This window comes from Ambystoma mexicanum, chromosome 9, assembly GCF_040938575.1.
Source record: "Ambystoma mexicanum isolate Mex_15411 chromosome 9, UKY_AmexF1_1, whole genome shotgun sequence".
Classification (NCBI taxonomy): Eukaryota; Metazoa; Chordata; class Amphibia; order Caudata; family Ambystomatidae; genus Ambystoma; species Ambystoma mexicanum.
The window spans coordinates 269,731,473-269,755,600 of NC_090931.1; the positions used below are offsets into that span (position 1 = coordinate 269,731,473).

Here is a 24,128-nt window from a genome sequence, read left to right on the forward strand (position 1 = left end):
TCCAAGCCGCGCTGTGGAAGGAGGCAGAGGATTAGACAAACCGCTTGCTAGATTTGTGGGTGCATGGACCTGTACGAATCGATGGGGCAGAAAGGTACAGAGGCGAAACCTTGCCGAGTTCAACCAAATTTCTTCTACGAGACATTCTTGGAAGTAGTCGACAATCATCTCGCTAAAGGTATGACTCTCCATCCCAGAAAAGGACCGGAACACAATTGAATCCAGAGGCTTCACTCAAAGGACTCCCTTCAGGATCCACACTCCACGAACGTGAAGCAGGGGTAGTCCACACGCAGGCGGGAGTCCAGTAAATGCAGGGCACGACATTTATTGGAGAAGCAGGAGCGAAAAGCAGCTCCTGGGTGTCCAACATCAACCTGTGACCAGGAGCTACCACTGGGGAACGAGAAGCACTCCATTGCCTTCTGCAAATTTAACTTCCACGCATGGTGGAAAAAGGCATCACCCAAAAAGCAAGCAAAAAAAAAAAAAAGCCTGAATGGGGGAGTTGGCCAAATTTCGGCCGTCTGAACATTCTGAATGGCCAAAAAGTTCAACCAAATCCGCAATCGGTGCTGGGGGCTGTGGCGGGCTGCAGCCTATCCCAAAAAGCAAAACAAAAAAACAAAGAAAGGACCCTGCAGCACCGGTTCCTGATCACAGAAGTGAGAGGGAACATAGCAGGGACACAGCAAGTCCTCTCCCCTGTTTTATGAACAAGCAAAAGCCCCATGTAAGCCTCGTTAATACTGATCCAAAACATAAACACTGTATTTCTGGTATATAATACTGTACTACACGCTGGCTGACATGGCCTACGTCCAATCTACAAATCTATCCAGGGGCTTCCCTCCTACCCACTTTAGGTCACTGACGGCATCTCTTTCCACTCTCCCCCCACATCTCAAACTTTCCACTCTCCCCCCACATCTCAAACTTTCTGCCCCCTGCCCAACTGTGCCTTCTTTCAGCTCCCTCTACTTGCCCCCCTTCACTGGAATCCTCTTGTCCGCATGTACCTTAAAGACAGCCCACCAGCCCACCAATGGCATTGCTCAAGACTAGCCTTAAGATCCACTCATTAGCCAAGGAAGGCCCGTTCCCATCCCCTCACCACATGACTTGGCCCATCCGTCCTGAAACGGTCTCACACACTTATGTATTGAATGTCACCATCTATAGTGATCAAGTGTTATCACATGTTTATCTCATTTGCCTCCGTCTTTAGTCTCGGTCCCAGATCAATGCCTTATTATACTACCCCTACATCCACTGGTATTCTCTCATTCAGACATGCAACATCTATTGCAGGGGTGTGCAACCTGTGGCTCTCTAGATGTTTGGACTACAACTCCCACAATCTCCTACCATAGGCTGGCTGGAGCCCATAGGAGGTGTTGGCCGATCAGGAGAGCCAAAGGTTGCAAACCCCTGATCTATTGTAAAGGACGTACACATGGATAGCCTCCATCATCTCCACAGCTTGCTTTCTAGGCGTCATTTTCCAAAGGACAATCCCAATGTTCAATTAAATACAGTCGGCCTCATTACAAGTTTGGAGGTAGCCATGCTGTTTTTAGCGGCATGGCTACCCCCAAACTCGGATCCGAGTCCGGGTCCTGAAAAATGGGAATTACCGGGGCATTCCGACCTTTGCAGGCCCAGTAATTCCCATTCGTGGACCCTGTACATCCCCATTCACATTTGAGCCCCACAGGGCTCAATGGGAATGGGGAGGATGCTAACAACGTTCCCGTTACTGACGGGACCGTTGTTAGCATCCTGTTCTCTTAGCGGGTGCCGCTCTGCACGTCTGGTCTGACCAGGCGTACAGGGCAGCCCGGCGAGCAGAACTCGTAATGAGGGGAAAGAAAAAAAAAAAAAAAAAAAAAGGCGCTGGTAGCACTACCAGCGCCGTTGTTGCCTTACTGCCAGGGTCGTAATGAGGCCCAATGACTTTACCTCGAGTGGCAGAGCCACATTTTGGTTCCACATGGGGGTGAAGGAAGGGCTCCTCGTGGGGCACCCATGCATACCATTTCCCCACTTTGCAGGAGGCAGGGTGGGGCCACAGGATGATCCGAAAGGGTCCCAGTGAGTGGTGGGCAATTCCCTCCACCCCCCAGGCTCTGCCACAGGTGGGATCTCAGAATCCAATCGCCCACACTTCGGTCTCACTTTCTTCACGATAAAAGAAAACCTTAATGTGCTGAATTAGACTCCCTACGTGAATAACGGCAATCAGCTGCATGCAAAGACACAGACCACTGCCATCTGTTCCACAGACGCCCAATCACGGCAAGGTCCTGTACACATGCAGCCCAATCTGCTGCCCCCAGAGAACAAATCACGCTAATCTACTGCGCAAAGCCACCGCCCGCTACCATCGACTGCACCCAGCGAATAATCACTGCAGTCTGATAAGCACAGACATCAGTCACTGCAGTCATCTCCAGACAGACCCGAAGGACTGGAAACAGGCATTGGCAAAGACACCGCTTTGGCTTTTGTATGGGCATGAGACAGTACCTTGAAATAACCTATATGGCCATGACATGGCAGCAGCTGGAAAATGCTCCGAATATGATGTCAGTGCCTGGAAAATGCCTATTCAATACCCCTACACAAGGTAAAACTATTGGCTTTGCCAATTCTTGATTTTAACAGGTCTTCGGAGCAAGGGACAGATGTAAGGACAATCATGCTACTTATAGATCAAGTGCCTGAACGCACATTTAATGAAGAGATTGTCATTAAACCAGTCAACCCTTTATAGCTTCAATTAAACCATTCATCCCCAGAAGACTGCCTAGAAATAACAATGGCAGGCACTTAGTGCAGAACCTTTGATGGTACTGATTGGTGAATCTAGCTCAAAGAGATCTCAGGAGGATGTGTTTTCAATGGGCTTGGGCAAGTAGACGGTGGCAATGGGAATAGGCACTAGCATGGCTATAGGCGGTCAATAAATTGGTAAATAACAAATAACATACACAAGCTGTGTGTCCCTCCTTACTTCCATCACCTTCCCATCTGTACTCCAAAGGAAAAATAGACCAACACAAATATGTTTAAAAATGTAAGTCAAAGGGAGAAGGAAGAAGGGAGGCATTAACAGAGACTTAAAAAACGTGGCCAAATCTGGTAGGTGTTTGAGAAAGGCATTCCACAAAAGGGCTTCCCCTGCACCCCCCCCGCACATATATGTCAGAGATCGAAACAGAAGGCAAAGCAGATTTTTCAGTATAACAGTTCAAAGCTGGTACTTGGAGGGAGGAACTGAGGGGCGGGGCATTTACATAAAAGAAATTCATGCAGCCACTGTGAATGTTCGCCAGGGCCCCTGTGACGAACTGCCATTTGGCAAGGGTATAGAAACCCTCCTTTTTATATTTATTTAATAAAATGATTCAGGAAATTCCATCTCTGAAAGGCCAATCTGTTTATCAGATTTCCCTTTCATAAGCTCCATGGCAAAAGCACAGTGTATACCTGTGCATGTGCGCTGCTGAATCGGTAGCCTAATTGCAGCACCTGCTCTGCAGTGGCGCAAAGCAGCTTCAGAGGTCAGAGATGCCCTCTTGACAGCTAAAGTGACAGCCAAGGTCACTGCAGCACATTTCAGATATGACACAGCCCATGGTGGTGGCAAGGTGAACTAAAATATAAGCCATGCCTGAGATGTGCATGGAAGTGCTCATAATCATTTCAGCCACATCTAGTTTGATATCACACACTTGCCAGCTACTGCGAGCCAGCTATGCTGTGGAATGTGATCTGGCCAAACAGGCTAGTGCTTCCAAATGACAGGTCAGGAACCTGAATGGTCATGTCTTTTCTTTGATCTCTTTGTGAGGGTAGGTAATACCCTCCGGCAGAGACAGCCACTCAACAAGAAGCTGTCCTGGGCCCAGGAACCAAGGAGAACACCCATTCAACAGGAATAGTCTCACACCAGTGTGCTGCATACCAAAGGGGCCTTTGATCCTATTGAAACAGTTGGGGAAAGGTTCTACCATCTTCTTTCTCTCTGCCCCTGCCTCCTGTCCCATCCACTACCTCCACCACAAAACACTTTGGGTGTGATGTCAAAAGGCAAAGTCCACTTCTTTCAAGAGTAGTTATTGGACCCCCAAAGCAGGCTAGCTTAGTAGTCCAATCATCTGAAGGATTTTGCCTTTAGAAGAAGGGGTCTCACACCTTTTTCTTAAAATCATCGTTTGGACTTCAACCATTGACGATGATTTTGTTGGACCTTGTTGGGAGAGAAGTCCTTTCCTAAGTCCTCCAGTTCTGAGGTGAAGACAGGTGTTCCAAGGGAGAGACAAGTTCTGTTCCCTAGCCAGCCCCAAGGAACATTTGGGGTGGACCTGCTGCTGCCAAAAGACCCGCCTTTCTGCCAGCCACATCAGTACCCAGGGCTTCGCTGTGTTGAAGGACCCCTGCAGATAATGCCAGCCTCCCTGTGTTTGGGAGCAAGAGAAAGGACTTCTCTTGTCCTGAGCCCTTGCATTGGGACTCACAGCACCCTGAGAGCCGCCAAGACAGCTGGGACCCTAGGGTTATTGCCATTGAACTGCTTGGAGCAGTTTCAAGAACTGTTTGACTCATTCATACAACCAGGATCCTCCGGCGCTACCTTTTGCACTCTCCCAATCTTCTATTCACTCGCACAACGCCAAGAAGTATGATTCACTGCTGCTGAACTCCAAGAGCCACAAAAATCTTTGATTGACTGCGAACAGCCTCCTTGGTTCATTGTTGGGCCCTACACACTGGTTAAGTCCCGTTTATCCCTTTTCACCCAAGAACATATCTTTTGAAAGAACATTGTGGTTACTACTTCCCTTGCACCCCTGATTTGTTACTCAGAGTGCTGCATCTTGCTAGCTTTGCTTGTTCTGCGTTCTTTTTTTTAGGGGGTGGTTTTGTGTAGTTTTTTTCTAGTTAGCTATTATGGTACATGGTGCATTTAATTAAAGCATATATTTTTTAATAGAACCTTAATCAGACATTCCTTTGTTTTGGACTATTTGACTTCGTTGATTGGGTTGCTACTGAACCACATTGACACCCCTCGAGAGTATAGTCTTCCCTCAGCCCACATTACCACAAAAGGCAAAGGAGGTATATCTCATAACTGTGCCTGTGGGAGGGCTGAGTAGGCACTTTAGCAGTGCAGAAGACAATTTGTCACAGGTCCCACAACTGAAAACAAATTCAAATACTGCAGCCTATTGAAGACCTTGACTTCCTACCGCCCTCAGCTGCGCACACACACAGATCATACAGTGAGTACACTCAGCTGCACAAACACCACTCACTTAAAAAGATTGCACACAGAACATGCACAATGTGATGTACACAGATCCTAATACTTACAGTCTGCTGTACGCAAGCACAGGTCTCTAACACCTGATGAACCCACCCACCCCACTGTAATCTGCAATACACTCAACCTCCATTGGTCAAATGTGCTGTGCTACATAGTCAGTAAGATGGCAAAGCTAGTTAAGTGTTCGCCTCTTGACAAATGTGTGAAGCCTGCAGTCACAGGTTCGAATTCTAGGCATGGTAGACTCGCCCCTTCATCCTTCCACAGTCGATTAAGGGACTGCCATGGATTTGGAGAAATTTTACGAGTGTTATGTTATTATTGGCATTAACATGTGCTGTAGCACCTTGAAGCGTGTGGAATTACCACCAACAATCTCTGACCCAAATAACCGGACAGACTCAAAGAATATGGCAAAGTACTAGTTTTTTATCAGCACAAAATAAAGCAGGGCCATCTGGCGAACAACAAGCTGCAGTCCACACACTCACACCCAAATGAGGTTATACAAAGGCTTTATACCTTGATGCGCGTCATCTATGACATCATCCTACGTGGCAAACTGTAAAACCTATTGATGGGAGTTATTGGTTAGGGGAACATATGTACATATAGTATGTATAAATGTTAATAACATCATTGGCTACCCCTTATTTGTTAGGCTCCCCTCGAAACACCTCTAAATACATATAATACTGTTTATAGCAGTATAGTGCTGGCAGATTGGCCTATGCAACATTTTATAGCATGTTGCTTCATAGACCCTCCGATTGTTTGACATGCTTTCTCAACCTTGGACTTTCAGCTCGTTAGCAACACGTACGCAAAATAGAACCCAGGTGCACAGAGTAACGTCAGACTACTCCCTGCTGTCCCAATTAGTCCATCATCTCTCATAGGCCCCAAGCCAAGGCTTCTCCTTAGTTGTTGACCTTGCAGCCGGTTCTTGATTCTGGGACTTTTAAGGGAGTGTAGGCAAAAGATTATCTTTCTCTTGAGTTTAATGAATAGCTCTGGTTTTTGTCTTCTGAATCACATGTGAAGAAACCATATTTGTCCATTTTGACCTTCCATTTACTGCTATTTGATTCAATTGTGCTGGGTGTCATTACTCCTCTCTGTCTCTAGAGACTTGCTAACTCCACCTTGCATAGTCCTTTCTCATTTTTAATTGTTCAATACTTGGCTCCTGCAGATTACTTAATCTAAGAGAAATATGTCTTACATACATGGCGTATCCTTCTGTCTCCCCTTGTGCCTTGCAATTATTCCTTTAAGTATCATCCTTGATTGAGGGCCAATAGACTCCTCTTTATTCCCCACACAAAGCTGTTCTTCCAGCGTCTCCCGACTCTGCAGCCCTGGTCTGTCTCTGAGGTAGCTTGAATGGTTTTAATACGAGTCCAACATCCATCTTTCCATCATGGCAGTCCCAGCCACGTTATGTCTTCTTCTGCAGAAAGCTTCTATATATATATATATCTCATCTACCTTGCGTTTCTGCGTATATACACTTATTAATCAGCAGGTTACTTTATCTTCTTTACATATATGATTTCTTCATTCTCGATTACAGGTTTCTCTTGTTACTTAGGTTATATCTTCATTCTTTAAGTATTTGCATATTGTTTCAGTATGTCTCAGTATCTTTCCTTCATGACGTCACTCTGCTCTCATCAGATTTCACTGATAGCTCTATGATGTCCAATGGTGTGTGCCGACATCCTTCCACCCTTTCCGTGCGAGGGTGCATTCTATGCGGTGTCTGAGTGCGTATCGTCTCTCATACACTCAATGTGGTATTGGAATGCTACCTAGTGTCCCACATACGGCTCTTCTACTGTTCCAGTATGACGTAGGTGAGGGGGCCGGTGTTAGGGATGACGTGCCCACCTGCTCCTCTACAAACTAGTGACACAATATACATCACTTAGTGATGTGCTCTATATAAATGATAAACATTGGCATTAAGCATTAGACACAACAACACTAATCGCTGCAAGTAGCGACTCACACCTGTGCACATTCATCCCATGATTAAAAGGACACAATGTTTAAATTAAGAAAAGTGAAATATTTGTAAGTGACCTAGTGGTAAAAGTTCCCTTTGCATAAGTGGCACTTTGGCGAGCTAGTGCAATATAAATTAACATGAATGCATGCATTCATTTTTGTCCCTCTTTGTGCTTGGGGCATTTTGTGTGTGTGATGCCGTCAACCAAAGCAGAGTTGAGGTAAGGAGGAAGGAAGTTCAGAAACCACCGCCGTAAGCACCCTAGCAAGTCCTTGCGTGTGCTCCACTACTCCCCCAGTGACCTCTCCTGCAGTTAGAGCAGGTGGGTTGGGGGGGTGATCTTCACAGGCCAACAACAAAGGAAGCGTCTGAGCGCAAGCCTGCAAGGCAGGCTTCCCCCCACCTCTTGCACTTGGTTTTGCACCCTTTGTGCAACCACCCTCTCCCTCCATCGACTCATGGCAGCGCAGGTGCAGATCGATTTGGAATGCAACAAATGTGCTTCCCTTCTCACTGTAGATAAAAGTCGGACGGGCCCCCTCCAAGATTTATAACACCACGGTTCTACCGTCTGTGAAGCTCAGATGTAATAAGACAGAAGTCAGCAACCGTTGGCTCGCCACATGTTTTGCACTACAACTTTCATTAGCCTTAGGCTAGACTAGTCAATGGTGAGGGATCATGGGAGTTGTAGTCCAAAACAATGAGAACATACATGTTTATTATTCACTTGAGTCAAATTCAAGTTTCAGGGTCACATGTGCCTTTTTTTTCCTGTATTTTTATTTTTTTACTGCTGCTGCCTGACCTCACCAGTGGGTGGTACTGTACTACCAGAGATGCAAAATAGCCCAGTCAGTTGAGCGCCTGTGGGAGACGCTGTATGTCACCTCTAGGCCACCGGTTTGAAGGTTTACTTTTAACTCTATGGGTATCATGAAGTTAACTATTTCCTACGTAAATCAGGCATGTGCACCCACGTGCTATGCATGCACTTGACTTGCATCAAAACAAGCCAACGTTTCTACACATCACAAGGGCAATGAAAGGGTTCAAGTTTGATGTGGGACAAACCGGAGTGTAGAGGGGTTCACATTGGAGGCCTAGTTGTCCCCCTTGGAGAATGTCTTAGATTGTATGTACAGACAGATAGTATAAAATGTAGCTCATTATACTAGTTAATCGCGGTTGATCTTAAAATTTGCAAATCAACAATTGAGTCTGTGCAAATATTATATGTCCAATAGTTTGGATTTATTGTGGTCCAATTCCCTTTTGATTACAGCAAACACATGTTTCGACACAAGGTCTTTCACAAGACATTGGTGTCAAATTAATCTTGCCCATGAGCCGTAACTAATTCTTCATTCTGGGTCAATGGTCGCTTTAACTGGGATTGGAATCATCCTTCTCCAGTTTTGGTGGCATCGGTGTTGCGGGTTGTCACTTCTTAAATATATAATCGTGCTTGAGGATGAGATGTCTGGTTAGGGATCATCACGGCCAATCCGTGTTGGCTATAATCAAAAGAGAATTGGACCACAATAAATCCAAACTATTGGACATATAATATTTGCATATAATATTTACACAGACTCAATTGTTGATTTGCCAATTTTAGGAGCAAGCGCGATTAACTAGTATAATCAGCTAGATTGTATACTATATATGAAGTTAAGGGTACAACCTCATCATACTAGGTACGCAGCACGCTACACAGTATACAACTTGAGCCTAAGCACCCCGAGAAGCAGTTTCAACCAGATGTGTTACCCTGTTTATAAGCAGGGATAGCCTTTTAAACCTATGAGAGAGGATGGCTTCGAAAGAAGTTACAACATAGCGGTCCAGAGGAATTCTGAATGTGTTGCTGGCCGCTGTGTGTGATAATGCAATATGCCAAAAGAGAGGAGCGCACAATCGAGGCCGGAGGCCCTCTACCGCTGACAACCGGATCCCAGAAACAGAAGGTTTATTACAGGCGTTTAGGCAGATAGAGCATGGGCTGCCCACTTCACAGATTCAAGGAACCAGAAAAAGAGGATTTACTATCGGCCTTCAAGCCAATAGAGCATGGACTGGCCACTTCACAGAGTCAGGGAACCAGAGAAAGTGTCAGTCCATTACAAGCTCCGAAGTGCCTGGGAGCCAAGACATGAACTGGGTTCCACCCCTGCAGTGCTCCTTCTTGCTCCCCCGCCCGACACTAGCGAGAAGGTCAAAATCCATAGGTCATTCTGACAGTTTATAAACCATTATGCTGGCCTTGGATATCAGGCCATGCAAATTCTTAAAAATCCCACTAGACCTTCAGGGCAAGTTCCTTAGTTTACATACTCGACCTAAGAAATGCACTTGCCCCAAGGTGGCTGGTGACAAAATATTTACCAGTGCTTTTTGTAAAATGGTGCATGTCGCCATAAGCACACTTCATATTTGGTGCAATGCTGTCACGCATGAACAATGAAACTTGTATTTGCCATTTACTGCAAACAAGGTGCTTTTGCAGTGAATGAAAAATAAGTGTCTAACATTCCCATACTCGCCAGCAAGGTGGAGTATCATGCAAATGGTACTCGCCACATTCATAACAATGACTCGCCAATGCTAGTGGGCTAGTAGATTTTGCAAACCCTGAATATGATATGCTTAATGCAACAGGGGACTTACTACTCCAAACCCCAAAATGAGGACGCAAACGTACACTTTGTGGCAAATTATGACCCCATTTTTGGCTGTAACATCACATGCAAAATTTTAAATTGCCCTATTGTAATTGATGGGCATGTGAAAATGGCACCTCAACACACCCAGAATGTTCATCTAGTGACCAAGTTGCATACCCTCTGTAGCCTTTGGAGGTTGATCGCGCCCCAACCCCCACCACCCCCCCCCTAGATTTGTTTCCAGTAAAAGTAGGACTGGTTGATATCCCAAAAGACAGATTAACCCATGACTGCTGTCTTCCCCAGACTTCTGCAAAATATTAAAACTAAGGCTCGGCTCTACCTTTTCACTTATTTTTACTCATAAACACAGATGCAGATTACTCAGTTTCAGTATTTATTTGTAATGTATAAACGGGTATCTTTGATGGGTCTTTATATTGTCAATCACGCCTTGAAGGCTAATGGTCATACAAAGATACATGACAGAGCGTGGAAAGGGAGAGTTTCCTCTTACACGTTTTTTAAATGATTGCAGGACAGCAGCAACAGCTGAGGCCGCCATAAGGTGACAATGGACCAGATACCTGCTCTACGAGCGCCTCGTTACAGGCATCCAAGCACTAATGTATATTTTTCATTTGAATACATGTCATTCGCAACTTTTTCACTTAGCAAACAGAAGTGTGGATAAATACAGATGAAATGATGGGAATATATAATAAATGATGGTGAAAAGGTGAACAATAAATAGCATGAAACACCTTTTTGCTAATCCTTGATGGGGGTTCTGTATGTAGGGTCCCCGCATCACTGTGCAAGGTAAGCCATTCGGCCGGAATATTTCAGCTGCGAAGATTCGCTTTCCAGAAACCTATCCTAGCGCCGATGGGTAGGAAAAGCAATGCGCAGGGAGGAAGCACTACAGTCTGACTGTCATGAGCAATCACGGGGCCTAGTGAATGCACAGATCTCCCAACAAAAACACGCCCTGGTCGGTAGGCAGGAACCTATACTGACAACAGTCCCCCTTCCCTGGACAGACAGCTGGACAACCTCTGCGAAAAGCCCGGGCCTATGACTGTAGGCCAGATGTCACACACCTAATTCCGCTCTCGGCGTCAGTGGGGCGAGATAATCTTTCTGAGAAATGTTTTGCTGGTGAAACATAAGTAAGTCTGCCAGATTCAAGGATAGGCTACGCAGGTATGCAAAGGGCACGTATTCATGAAAAGAGAGAGAGGGGGAGGGAGGATGCGGACCTGCACTCACACCAGTGCAAGCCCATGACCTTCAGCGCAGAGCTGATGGGCTCAGCCTATCCAATACTGAACTAAGGGTGGGGAAGGTGGATGACTTCCAGTCTAGCGCAGATTGTGTCAGCCTACCCAATACTGAACTAAAGATGGATGGAGCAGAGCCTCCAGCACAGAGCTGGTGGGGTCAGCCTACCCGAGCTGGGCCTCCAGCACAGAGCTGGTGGGGTCCGCCTACCCAATGCTGAACTACGGGTGGATGGAGAAGGCAGGACAGAGCTGATGGGTGGCTGGAGAAGGGCCTCCAGTATAGAGCTGATGGGGGTCTACCTACCCAATACTGAACTAACGGTGGGGAAGGTGGATGACTTCCAGTATAGCGCAGATTGTGTCAGCCTACCCAATACTGAACTAAAGATGGATGGAGCAGAGCCTCCAGCACAGAGCTGGTGGGGTCCGCCTACCCAATGCTGAACTACGGGTGGATGGAGAAGGCAGGACAGAGCTGATGGGTGGCTGGAGAAGGGCCTCCAGTATAGAGCTGATGGGGTCTACCTACCCAATACTGAACTAACGGTGGGGAAGGTGGATGACTTCCAGTATAGCGCAGATTGTGTCAGCCTACCCAATACTGAACTAAAGATGGATGGAGCAGAGCCTCCAGCACAGAGCTTGTGGGGTCCGCCTACCCAATGCTGAACTACGGGTGGATGGAGAAGGCAGGACGGAGCTGATGGGTGGCTGGAGAAGGGCCTCCAGTATAGAGCTGATGGGGCCTACCTACCCAATACTGAACTAACGGTGGGGAAGGTGGATGACTTCCAGTATAGCGCAGATTGTGTCAGCCTACCCAATACTGAACTAAAGATGAATGGAGCAGGGCCTCCAGCACAGAGCTGATGGGGTCAGCCTACCCAATACTGAACTAAGGATGGGGCATGACGATGACTTCCCGTATAGCGCAGATTGCGTCGACCTACCCAATACTGAACTACGGGTGGATGGAGAAGGGCCTCCAGTATAGAGCTGATGGGGTCCGCCTACCCAATACTGAACTAAGGGTGGTTGGTGAAGGGCCTCCAGTATAGAGTGGATTGCATCAGCTTACCCAATACTGAACTGCGGGTGGATGGAACAGGGCCTCCAGTATTGAGCTGATGGATCCGCCTACCCAATAATGAACTAAGGGTTGATGGAGCAGTGTCTCCACCACAGAGCTGATGGGGTCAGCCTACACTATACTGAACTAAGGATGGGGCATGAGGATGACTTCCCGTATAGCGCAGATTGCGTCGACCTACCCAATACTGAACTACGGGTGGTTGGTGAAGGGCCTCCAATATAGAGCTGATGGGGTCAGTCTGCCCAACACTGAATTAAGGGTGGATGTAGAAAGACGTCCAGTATAAAGAACGCAGGTCATTTGTCTATACCATAAAGACCATACATCTCCCCACATCCCAAGCTGAGCTGGGGAGGCGAGGTTCCACATTTCAAATAGGTAGCGACAAACCCACTCCCTCGTGCAGCAACTATGGTGCATGAGAAACTAGGCAGCCTAGCACTAGAGCGCGCAACATGGTCCCCGTCTAATAGAGAGAGGAAGGCCTCAACCGAGTAGATGGCAGATGAAAAGCTGAAGCCCCCAACCTACAGGGAGCATGCCACATAGGGAGGGAGGGGCACGAAAGTGAAATCAGGATCAGATGGAGACACTCTCCAGCCATAGATAACATAGTATTGCAATGCGCTTTATGCGCCCCGCTTTGCGGCTTTGAAACTCAACAGAACCTCTTACGTCGACTCCAGGATGATCGAAGACCGAGTAGATTCACTGCACACGACCAACTAGACATAGCAATGGAAGACGCGTAACCTACACAAGAACGCTACCAATAGTAAGCAGCGATGGGGGCGCCTTTATTCAATAACTAAAGAAGAGGTGGGGGCTATCATCCAATACAAAGTTATGAGAGGGCACATTACCCAAGAGGCCGACCCTCTTAAAAATCACACTGCCAGGGGAATAGCCCCGAATAAGTAACAGAGAAAGTCCTTGAGCACAGAGTAATGATTGCAAGTCACTCCAGCGCGATGGATGGAGGGAGCCCCTGCATACAGAAGGAATGAGAAGAGCCTGAAAAAATAGAAATAAAAAAGGCCTCCACCCTGCAGAGCCAAGAAAGGGAACACCCAATAAAAGGGCCAGCAGAGCCACAAAGAGGGGCAGCAAAGTTCACATGCAACGGCGGGTCAATGAGGGGAGCCCCCCGCCCCACGTGACAATACCAGCAAGGAGACAGAGAAGCTACCCGATAATGGGTATATGAAATGAACTGGCCTGTACTGGGACAACAAAGGGAGTCAGCCCCCAAACCCCAGGGAATCATCCAATGGAGCAGAGCTGACCTACGGGGGTCAACCAAGAGCAACCAATACAAGACCAACAAAGAGATGCCGCCCGAACACGGGGAACCGCCAACACATGGCCAAGGAGAGAGCACGGCATTCTCCACGAGGGAGTTTGCCGTGCTCCACTCCGTACGAACCCCCCACAGGTGAGCAGAACATGCCCCATGCACAAACCCAAAAGGGAGTAGAGGCCCCCACCCCCTGCTGCGGTCACAAGAGGGAGCTGAGCTTACCCCATACAGGGGGTGCCAAAGGGAGCAGAGCTTCCCCCTATAGGGCCCAGAAAAGGGAGCTCAGCTCCCCCCATACAGAGCCCCCCATCCGCCCACAAGAGGAAGAGGAAGCCAAGCACACCCCATACAGGGCCTGCCAAAGGGAGCAGAGCTTCCCCCTACAGGGCCCACAAAAGTGAGCTCAGCTCACCCCATACAGAGCCCCCCACCCGCCCTCAAGAGGGAGCTGAGCACACCCCATACAGGGCCTGCCATAGGGAGGAGAGCTTCCCCTAGAGGGCCCACAAAAGTGAGCTCAGCTCACCCCATACAGAGCCCCCCACCCGCCCTCAAGAGGGAACTGAGCACACCCCATACAGGGGGTGCCAAAGGGAGCAGAGCTTCCCCCTACAGGGCCCACAAAAGTGAGCTCAGCTCACCCCATACAGAGCACCCCACCCGCCCTCAAGAGGGAACTGAGCACACCCCATACAGGGGGTGCCAAAGGGAGCAGAGCTTCCCCCTACAGGGCCCACAAAAGTGAGCTCAGCTCACCCCATACAGAGCCCCCCACCCGCCCTCAAGAGGGAACTGAGCACACCCCATACAGGGGGTGCCAAAGGGAGCAGAGCTTCCCCCTACAGGGCCCACAAAAGTGAGCTCAGCTCACCCCATACAGAGCACCCCACCCGCCCTCAAGAGGGAACTGAGCACACCCCATACAGGGGGTGCCAAAGGGAGCAGAGCTTCCCCCTACAGGGCCCACAAAAGTGAGCTCAGCTCACCCCATACAGAGCACCCCACCCGCCCTCAAGAGGGAACTGAGCACACCCCATACAGGGGGTGCCAAAGGGAGCAGAGCTTCCCCCTACAGGGCCCACAAAAGTGAGCTCAGCTCACCCCATACAGAGCCCCCCACCCGCCCTCAAGAGGGAGCTGAGCACACCCCATACAGGGCCTGCCCGAGGGAGGAGAGCTTCCCCCTACAGGGCCCACAAAAGTGAGCTCAGCTCACCCCATACAGAGCCCCCCACCCGCCCTCAAGAGGGAACTGAGCACACCCCATACAGGGGGTGCCAAAGGGAGCAGAGCTTCCCCCTACAGGGCCCACAAAAGTGAGCTCAGCTCACCCCAAACAGAGCACCCCACCCGCCCTCAAGAGGGAACTGAGCACACCCCATACAGGGGGTGCCAAAGGGAGCAGAGCTTCCCCCTACAGGGCCCACAAAAGTGAGCTCAGCTCACCCCATACAGAGCAACCCACCCGCCCTCAAGAGAGAGCTGAGCTCACCCCATACAGGGCCTGCCAGAGGCAGCAGAGCTTCCCCTACAGGGCCCACAAAAGTGAGCTCAGTTCATCCCATACAGAGCCCCCCGCCCGCCCTCAAGAGGGAGCTGAGCACACCCCATACAGGGCCTGCCAGAGGGAGAAGAGCTTCCCCCTACAGGGCCCACAAACGTGAGCTCAGCTCACCCCATACAGAGCCCCCCACCCGCCCTCAAGAGGGAGCTGAGCTCACCCCATACAGGGGTGTGCCAGAGGGAGGAGAGCTTCCCCTACAGGGCCCACAAAAGTGAGCTCAGCTCACCCCATACAGAGCCCCCCACCCGCCCTCGAGGGGGAGACGAGCATGCACCATAAAGATCCACCTGCCATCCCACTGCCCCCATCCTAGGGCCAAGAAAGGAGTACCCCACAACCCAGAGCAGACCCAACACACAAACCTCCGATTCAGAACTGAAGAGGAGACTACCCCCAAACACAGCTATTAAAATCAGCCAAATAAATGTTGCACCCCATGGAAAAACAATCACTTCAGCCCCAGAAAACAGTACACATGAAAGGTACATGTTAACACATTGTAAGCTGTGGTATCCAAGATTTCCCCACCCCCAATACGGAATCAATGAGGGCTGTCACCCAACAACGAGCTAACGAACGTGGTGGAGCTAATACACAACCAAATTGGGGGTGGGATTGGAAGGCAACCCCAATTCAGAAACACATCGTTACCAACAGCACCAGATACATTACATCTGTACAGGGGCTGTCAAACTGGAACCGTCACATTACATCTGTACAGGGGCTGTTGAACCGTCACATTACATCTGTACAGGGGCTGTCAAACCGGAACCGTCACATTTTTTTTGGGATTGCTGCGCGGATACAGTGGGGGGGGGGGTTATCAACCTAATGAAAAGTGCTTTGCATAGAAGCATTGATCCAAGAGAATGTTGATGGCTGCAGCAGACGCCTTTCTGGGGGCTTAGTTCAGGGGTCTGCAACCTGTGGCTCTCCGCATGTTTTGGACTACGACTCCCATGATCCCTCACCATTGACTATGATGGTTAGGGCTAATGGGCGTTGTAGTCCAAAACATCTGGAGAGGCAAGGTTACAGTCTCCTGCAGTAGTTAACACATTAAATGGGAGGAAGTGGTGGTTAAGAGGTCGGGAAAGTAAATGGGGTCAGCAGACAGGCAATGAATACATCTTCAGTAATAACTGATATTCAATCCAGTTGGATGAGAATGACTGGGCGGGGGATTATACCACTATTAGTAGTATCTGCTCCTCCATACCGTACTCACCACTACCACGCTCAGGACCCCCAGGCAGAATTCTGGTTGGCTCGGGTATGGCTGTTGGCAGCAGCGCACTCTGTGCAGTGGTGTTGCTAGGTCTGGAATAGATCAGGGGCTACGCTAATTTTGGGACTGTTGGGACTCGGGGCTAGCTAGCCTTTTTGGTAGCAACCACTGAGCATTTTTCCCGGGGCTACAACTGAAAGACCGGGGGCTATAGCCCCCTCAGGCCCCCCTAGCAACGCCATGTTGACAGACATACCAATATGCCCCAATTCCTTTCAGCAGGTGCTAGCTCAATCCTGTTTTTTTCCTTGGAATTCTGGGACTTGTAGGCCAGAATGTAACCATTACAAATCCAGGAACGCAGGATCCAAAACGAAAAGGAAAACCCACGACCGGATTAGCAAGGAACGTGGCCTTTTGGCATTTATCTGTGTGGGGAGGGGGGCATCCCTTAAATAACACATGGTCACATATAACAACACTGCTGACCTCACACACCCACTGTGTCAAACGTCATCATGTGGGAAGTACCAGCAGCATTGGGCAAATCCTCCCCAACATCTAGGTTCACACACCTTGCACTGCCCACCCTGCTCTGCTCCCCACTGGCTGCCCCTGGTTGCGTGTAGAGCCCTTTCTGCCCACTGCACCCCCGCCCCCCTGTTAGTGCCCTGCTCCCCTGTTAGTGCCCTGCTCCCCTCACCATGTTCTTCCCCCTAGGATTGTGAAGAGCTCCATTGCTTCCCAAAGCTAGACCCAAGCTCAATGTACCATCATCAGCAAGGCTCTCCAAATATGCACCATGCCTTATATTGACTTCAATAGGGCTGCGGCCCCACCCACTCCTATCCATTGACTTCAATAGGATCACCCTCCAGGAACATCATTATTCACCAATCGCAAAGTGCACACCCTCTCATGGTGCGGATCTCCCGCAGGGCCAGGCTGTAGACGGCCTGCAGCCTTCACATAAACACCCCGTCCCCCCCTTCCTTACACAGTAAGGGGTGACCACTGGGTCAGGTGTTGCCCCCCCCCCCCATCTCACGTGCACCTGCCGCTTCTCTCGCACTGCGCGGATCTCCCGCGCACTGGGCGCCGAGGGCACGCCCGAGCCACCGCCCGCCCGCCCCGCTTACCTCCAAGGTGCGAATCTCCCGCTGGGTCAGGTTATTGGAGGCCGCGCACTGGGTGCGGAGCCCCCGCAGGTTGGAGAGGGAGATGTCGATCATGTCCTGCAGGAGCACGCAGTGCTGCAGCGCAGCCTGCGGGGCCCCCGCCGAGCCCGCGCCGGCAGCGCCCTCTCCCTGCCGCTCCACCATCTCCCCGAGCCTATCCATCGCTCGGCATCGGGAAACGCGCAGAAAGTGCTTCTCGTGTGCAAAACAGTGCCGCGGCGGAGGGCAGGAAGCGGGCTAGCACGCCTTCCTCTGGTGTCAGCGGTGCAGCCGAAAAATCCACGCTGAGCTGCTTCAGGAACTCTTTCCTGCACAGGGGGCCAGGCGCAGAAAATAGCCCCCTCCCAGAATGGCAATTTACTGATCCTCGCTTAAACGGTGATAGCGTTTCATTCCTGGCCAGAATAAGGGGGGCTGTGCCTGCTCCCTAGCGACAGCCCAGGAGAGGAGGCAAAGGATCATACACACACACACCCGCTTCCAGGCAGCATTTAACTGGCGCTCCCAGTTCTACTCTTCCGTTTCCTAGGCGCCCGAAGGGGGTCTGACTGCCCCTATGTTGCAACACTGGAGCCCTTCTAGGTGGCATGTGGCTGGGGCCTCGCTTCAGCGGGGGTGTTGCAGGGTGACGAGTGTCAGAGCTCTGCCCCGCAAGGGGTCTGTGTCTGCCGCCTTGCCTCAGCACCAGCCTCCGGCACAGACACGCAGGAAGGGCTTATTCTAACCAGCGCCTCTGAGCACAGCCACCCGCCCTATCACATGCTCCGCCAAGGCTGCGAGTGGACGCTGATCCCCGAGAGGGCCGATGATCACATTTAAAGAGACACTGCAGGCTCTTTCGCTTTGCCGCCGGTGCATCTTTTACAGCATAGGCCAATTACTGAACGACCGCAACAATAAAGTAGTACATCATGGGACAAGTGTCTAGTGTCAGAGACTTCTGGCTGTCTCCTGTCCGAGCTACTTGTAGCCTTTCCTGCAAGAACACTTCTCACAATACTCACTCAACACAGCCCTGCACACTACACATGCCACTCACCTGCAAACCCCAAAGTTCAAGGCCCGAGGTGGCAATTGTACCAATTGCTCGAAGCCTCTGAAATTACCGCCCAGAAGACATAAGACTGATCCCTGTTGTGTAGTGCGAATAAAGGAGGACGCATACGTACGGAGAGAGTTTGCTTAACCCACTTTATTAACCTAACTTCCACAGTGAACTGGCGCTTTGTGCCTTACCCCAGCATTCCCCGCTTTCCCAACCACGTCATGAGGTCCCATCTCTCCGACAGGCGGGACTGGCGTTAACCCTGCAACGGCCGGGAACACCACCCCCGGACGAAACATGAGCTCAACACTCTTCGACTAGCCTCATCGGCTTCTTGATTATCTGGCGAGGCCTCCCATCTTGAGCTTCTGATCCCACCGTGCTTTGTGATTCTGTGCCCTGCTCTGTCCCTCTGGGATCACCTTCAGGTGGGGTCCACAGGTCATCTCTCGGGACCCGTGGCTCTGGGGTAGCTGGTCTCTCCGGAGCCTCGGTGTATTCTCTCTTGACATAGTGTTTGAACTGCTGGCAGTTCCTCGTGATGGCTTTTTCTTGGTCTTGAGCTGTGACCATCGTCCCCTTTACTGCAGTGACCCTCATGGGGCCCGGGGCAAACCGCGGGTCTGTCTTGCGTAGCATTGGTTGTTGTACCAGAACTTCGTCACCTATTTGAAAGTCTTTTGGCGTCGCTTTGCGCCTGGCAACAGTGTACCGTTTCGCCCTCTATTTCCCCTATGCGTCTCTACAGAGCATCTTGCTGTCTGGAGGCTCTGTGACGGCCGGGTTCCGTGGGATTCGTGTACATACTTCATAGCGAAACATGAGTTCAGCAGGCGTCTTGTTCGTGGCCTCGTGTGGCGTGTTTTGATAGTCTCTGAGGAGTCGACATAGCGCTTGATGTGTGTTGACTGTTTCAATCTTCGCTCTCTGGATTGTCTTTTTGATTGAAGCCATGAATCGCTCCGCCATCCCATTTGCTTGCGGATAGCGGGGGTTCATTTTCATGTGGTTGAACCCTAGGTGCTTTGCCAATGTCCCGAACCCATGCCCGCAGAATGGTGGTCCGTTGTCGGACTTGATTACTCTGGGGATTCCCCATTCACAGAGTATTTCCTCTAGTACCGCCGCCACTTGGGGAAAGGCTGTGGTGACAATGATCTTTACTATCGGACACTGTGAGTGTTCGTTCATCAGGAGTAAGAGGTAGTCACCTGATTCTGTGGGTCCGTAGAAGTCCATGGCTACTCATTCCCATGGGTGATCAGGTATCTGCGTGTGTTGTAAGGGGGCAGGGGTTTCGGCTGGTGACGTGCATTGGCAGGCGTGGTAGTTCTTGACCCATTCATCGACTGCGGCATCTAGGAATGGAAACCAGACGTGATATCTTAGTTGTTTTTTTTGTGTTTTCGGCCCCCCTATGTCCTTCATGTGCAGTACGGACAACCTCATTCCTTAGAGTGGTGGGGATGATAATTCGGCACCCTCTGAGCAGGATGTTGTTTTCTTTTACAGCTAGTTTATTGTGCACTCTAGCCAGTCTTTCGATTTCCTGTTTGCTCACCCCCGGGTGCGCCAGCATTGCTCTCCGGTAGTCTCTCCATTTGCTGGTTGTCGTGAGGCTGATCGCGAGGGCTGTTGTGGGGTCTGCGGCAGATGCGGCAGCAACCATCTCGAGCGATAGGGCCGGTGGCAGCGAATTCGATGCAATGTACTGCACACATGCAATGTCTCCTTCGCGCTTAAACGGGGCCCCAACCGGGTGTCGTGACAAGTAGTCGGCAGGGTTTAGGTCGCCCCCGGGTCTGTGAATAATGTCATAATCATACTCTTGGAGGCTTGTGCCCCATCGCTCGATCCTCGGAGGCATCTTGGTGTGAGGGTTGCCAAATAAGGAGAGAAGGGCCTGATGGTCCGTAATTAAGGTGAATCTTTTCCAAATTTGGAAGTTGTGAAAATGTTCACATGCCCAGACAGCGGCCAGACTTTCTTTTTCTGCCTGGGAGTAGGCCATTTCTGGGGTTGACAGTGCTCGGCTTGCGTACGCAACCACGTGTCTGGGGTAAACATCTGCGCCGCTGGTCTGAGCCAAGATGGCTCCGAGGCCAACTGGACTTGGGTCCACAATTACTTCCATGTGCCACGATGGGTTGAAATAGGCGAGGCGATGAGCTTCAGTGAGGGCCTGCTTGATGTCCGAGAAAGAGTGCTGACATGCTGGCGTCCATGCAAACACTGCCTCCTTCTGCAGGAGTCTTCGGAGCGGTTCTGTGAGGGAGGCATAGTGAGGTATGTACCTCGTGCAGTATCCAGCCATGCCTAGGAAAGAGCGGAGATCTGCGGCCTGCTGTGGTTCGTTGAGATTGGTGATCGTGTCGACTTTTACAGGGTCCGGCATCACCCCCTCGCTGGAGAAAATGTGTCCGAAAAATTTGAGTTTAGCTTTTCTGAACCGGCATTTGGAGATGTTCAGCGTAAGGCCAGCAGCTTGCAATGCCTCGCAGGTGGCGTGGAGTGCACTGTCATGAGACTCCTTTGATGACCCAAAGATGAGGATGTCGTCACTGTAATTTAGGGCACCCAGTATGGGTCTGATGATTTGGCGTATTGTTTCCTGAAAAGTTTCGGCAGCTGACGAGATCCCAAAATTTAATCTCTGGTATCTGAATAATCCATCATGTGTTGCGAAGGTCGTGATTGCTCTGGAGTCAGGGTGCAACTCCAGTTGATGGTAACCCTGGATTAGGTCGAGTTTGGAGAACATCTGGGCGTTGTTCAGCTGTACTAGCATGTCCTCAATGCATGGACCTGGATGTCTTTCGCGTTGAATGGTGGTGTTGGCTACTCTCATGTCCACGCACAGGCATATCTTGCCCCCTTCTTTGGGAACTATGACGAGGGGAGACACCCATGGTATTGGCCCTGTCGCTGGTTCAATGATGTCATCGGGGAGTAGTTGTTGAAGTGCATTCGACACTGCTTCCTGTAGGTGAAAACCAACCCTTCTGATAGGGGGACCTTTGAGTTTCCCCAGACCTGAGCATATTTTTGGGAATTTTTGTGCGATGTCCTCCTGCGTGATGAGCTTTTGGGATTGCCTACATGCAATGGCCCCATTAAGACCGTTCGGACTCTGTCTGTTCGACGTTGCGGTGATGGTGTCGCCGGCTTTTACATGAATTTCAATCAGTCCTAGGCAAGAGGCTGTGTGGTAACTGAGTAGGCACCGACTTCTAGTAAGTGAGCGAATGATATGGATGGTGGTGTCCACCTGACGTCCGTTTAGGAGGAGGCGGCGTGTGAAGTGTCCTATTGTCTGCAACGGTGTGGCAGTTCCCCACTGGAAGATCCACGAATGAGACGGCTCTAGCGTCGATGGGTTTGCCATCTTGGCATAGTCTTGTTCGCCCATGATGTTAACTGTGCCACCAGAATCCACCATACACTGAAATAGGTTGTTTTCCATCTTGATGGGGATTTTGGGGGCTTCTCTGGCTTCCTCATTGTCGAGTATGAGGTTGACATACTCGTCCTGATTATGCGGGTCGTGGTGTGTGCTGTAGGTGGTTGTCAGAGCGTCCTGTTAATATCCCTCATCCCCATAGTCTTCTGGTGGATTGCCATATTCATCTGTTAAGTATCGTGGTTGGTCTGTGTGTTCGGGAGTATGTGTGTACTCGTATCCTTGGTACTCATCGATGGCTCTGACAAATCGCTGTGGGTTCTGCTGGTAGTATCTTGGCTGTCTATATTGCGGGGACGGCGGCCGAAAAGGTGTCCTGGTGCGCGCTTGTGGGCGAGTTGGAGGAAATGATATTCCTTCTCTGCACATTGAGTGAAAATGTCCTTCTCTCCCGCAGTTAGTGCATCTTTGTGATAGAGCTGGGCATGACCCAGAGTGTGGAAATGACATTCCGCAGCAGTAGCATTGTCTCTGTTGACACGGGACCTGTGAGGTTTGTGTTCTGTATGGCTGCTGTCCTCTGTCACCCTGGCGGGGTAGTTGTATGGCTGCTATGAGTTCAGTAGTATCTTGCTTGGGGTTAATGGCACCGCGCATGGAGGCAGCTTGGGCGTCAACCCTCTCATATATGCGGGCGAGCTCGCTGACTTTGGGAATGGTGAGTGGCTTGGCTTCTTCAATAATTACTTTTTGAGGGCGGGCAAGAGGCAGCCCTCTATGACTCTGAGCCGTATTGCTTCTTCAAGGGAAAATGCATCAAACTGGCAATGTGCCCCCTTCACCCTTAGGCGAGTTGTGAATTCATCCACTGTCTCCTGAGGCTTTTGTGTACATTGGTTGAATAGGTATCTTTTTCGTAATCCCTATTTACTTCGATTATGAGGAGTCTGTCTAGTGCTTTGATTAGCTCTGCGAAGTTGTTTTGTTCAGCCGCAGGGATTGTCTTTACAATAGTCTTAATCTCGCCCCCCACCAGATTGAGGAAAATGTCTCTAATGTTGGGGGAGTCACCATCTCCCGACCCTCTCACAAAGTGCTGAAAATCCTCCATCCATTCAGTCCATCTGGGCCCTTTCGTGGCCTGGGGCGTCATTGCGAATGGTGGAGGCATTCTTAATTGTATTGACTTCGCTGCGCGAGCAGGCTGGCGTGATGCAGATTTGGCCATATTGTGGTTTGAGTGGGGTCCTAGACGTCACTTTGGTGGAGATGCACTGTTTGTGGCGCTCGGGGTCGGAGTGTGGGGCACTGGAGTTCTGGTGGGCACAGGTTCGGTTAGCTCTGGCTGCCTGGTCTGACGTGCCCTGGTGAAGACTGCGGTCTGGCACCCAGGGTACGTACAGGGTCCACTCACCGATGTGTGCATAGATTATAGTGGTGGTGACAGGATGCTAGTGTACTCCTCCAGCTGGGCATTCTTGTGTGTCAGGCAGCGTCCTTATCAGAGGGAGTTAAAACCGTCTCATTGGGCATGCACGCGTGTGGTGGAAAACGTTCATATATGCAGCGAGGCGAGGAAGAGACACGGTCAGCCTGGTCCCGAATGCGCCCTCCGTATACTCAAGGCTCTTGGAAGTGAAGGAGGAGGTGGGCCGGCGTATTGCCTGGGCCCGTGCCGATGTAGCGGCTAGGCTGCCCGCGACCTCGTGTCGCGTGTGTGTAGGCAGAAGGAGGAGGAGACCTGGCAAGTTGCCGGGTCGGCACACACTAGTGCTGGGTGCCCACTGATTTGGGCGGAGGAGGAGGCACGGCGGACTGTCGAGGGGAAGGTTCCACACACGCGTACTGGCATCTGCAGCTTTGGGCAGATTAGGAGGAGGAAGCTGGGCGGACTGCCGAAGGAGAGCTGCGTCGACTGCAGCTTCGGGCGAAAGGAGGAGGAGGAGGCACGGCGGATTGCCGAAAGGAGGACTCTGGCGTATGCTGGAAGGATCCTCGCCGCCAATGTTGCGTAGTGCG

General features: G+C 50.5%; 1 protein-coding gene across 1 annotated transcript in view; it reads right to left on the reverse strand.

Moving 5' to 3' along the window:
* The window catches only part of KSR1 (kinase suppressor of ras 1), a 736,034-nt gene extending 717,610 nt beyond the window's left edge, over window positions 1-18,424 (reverse strand). The window contains exon 1 of the mRNA XM_069614610.1: window positions 17,626-18,424. Coding sequence (XP_069470711.1) covers window positions 17,626-17,826 — 201 coding nt within the window. The 5' untranslated portion in view covers window positions 17,827-18,424. The remainder of the gene's footprint in view (window positions 1-17,625) is intronic.
* Window positions 18,425-24,128: the final 5,704 nt, after the last annotated feature.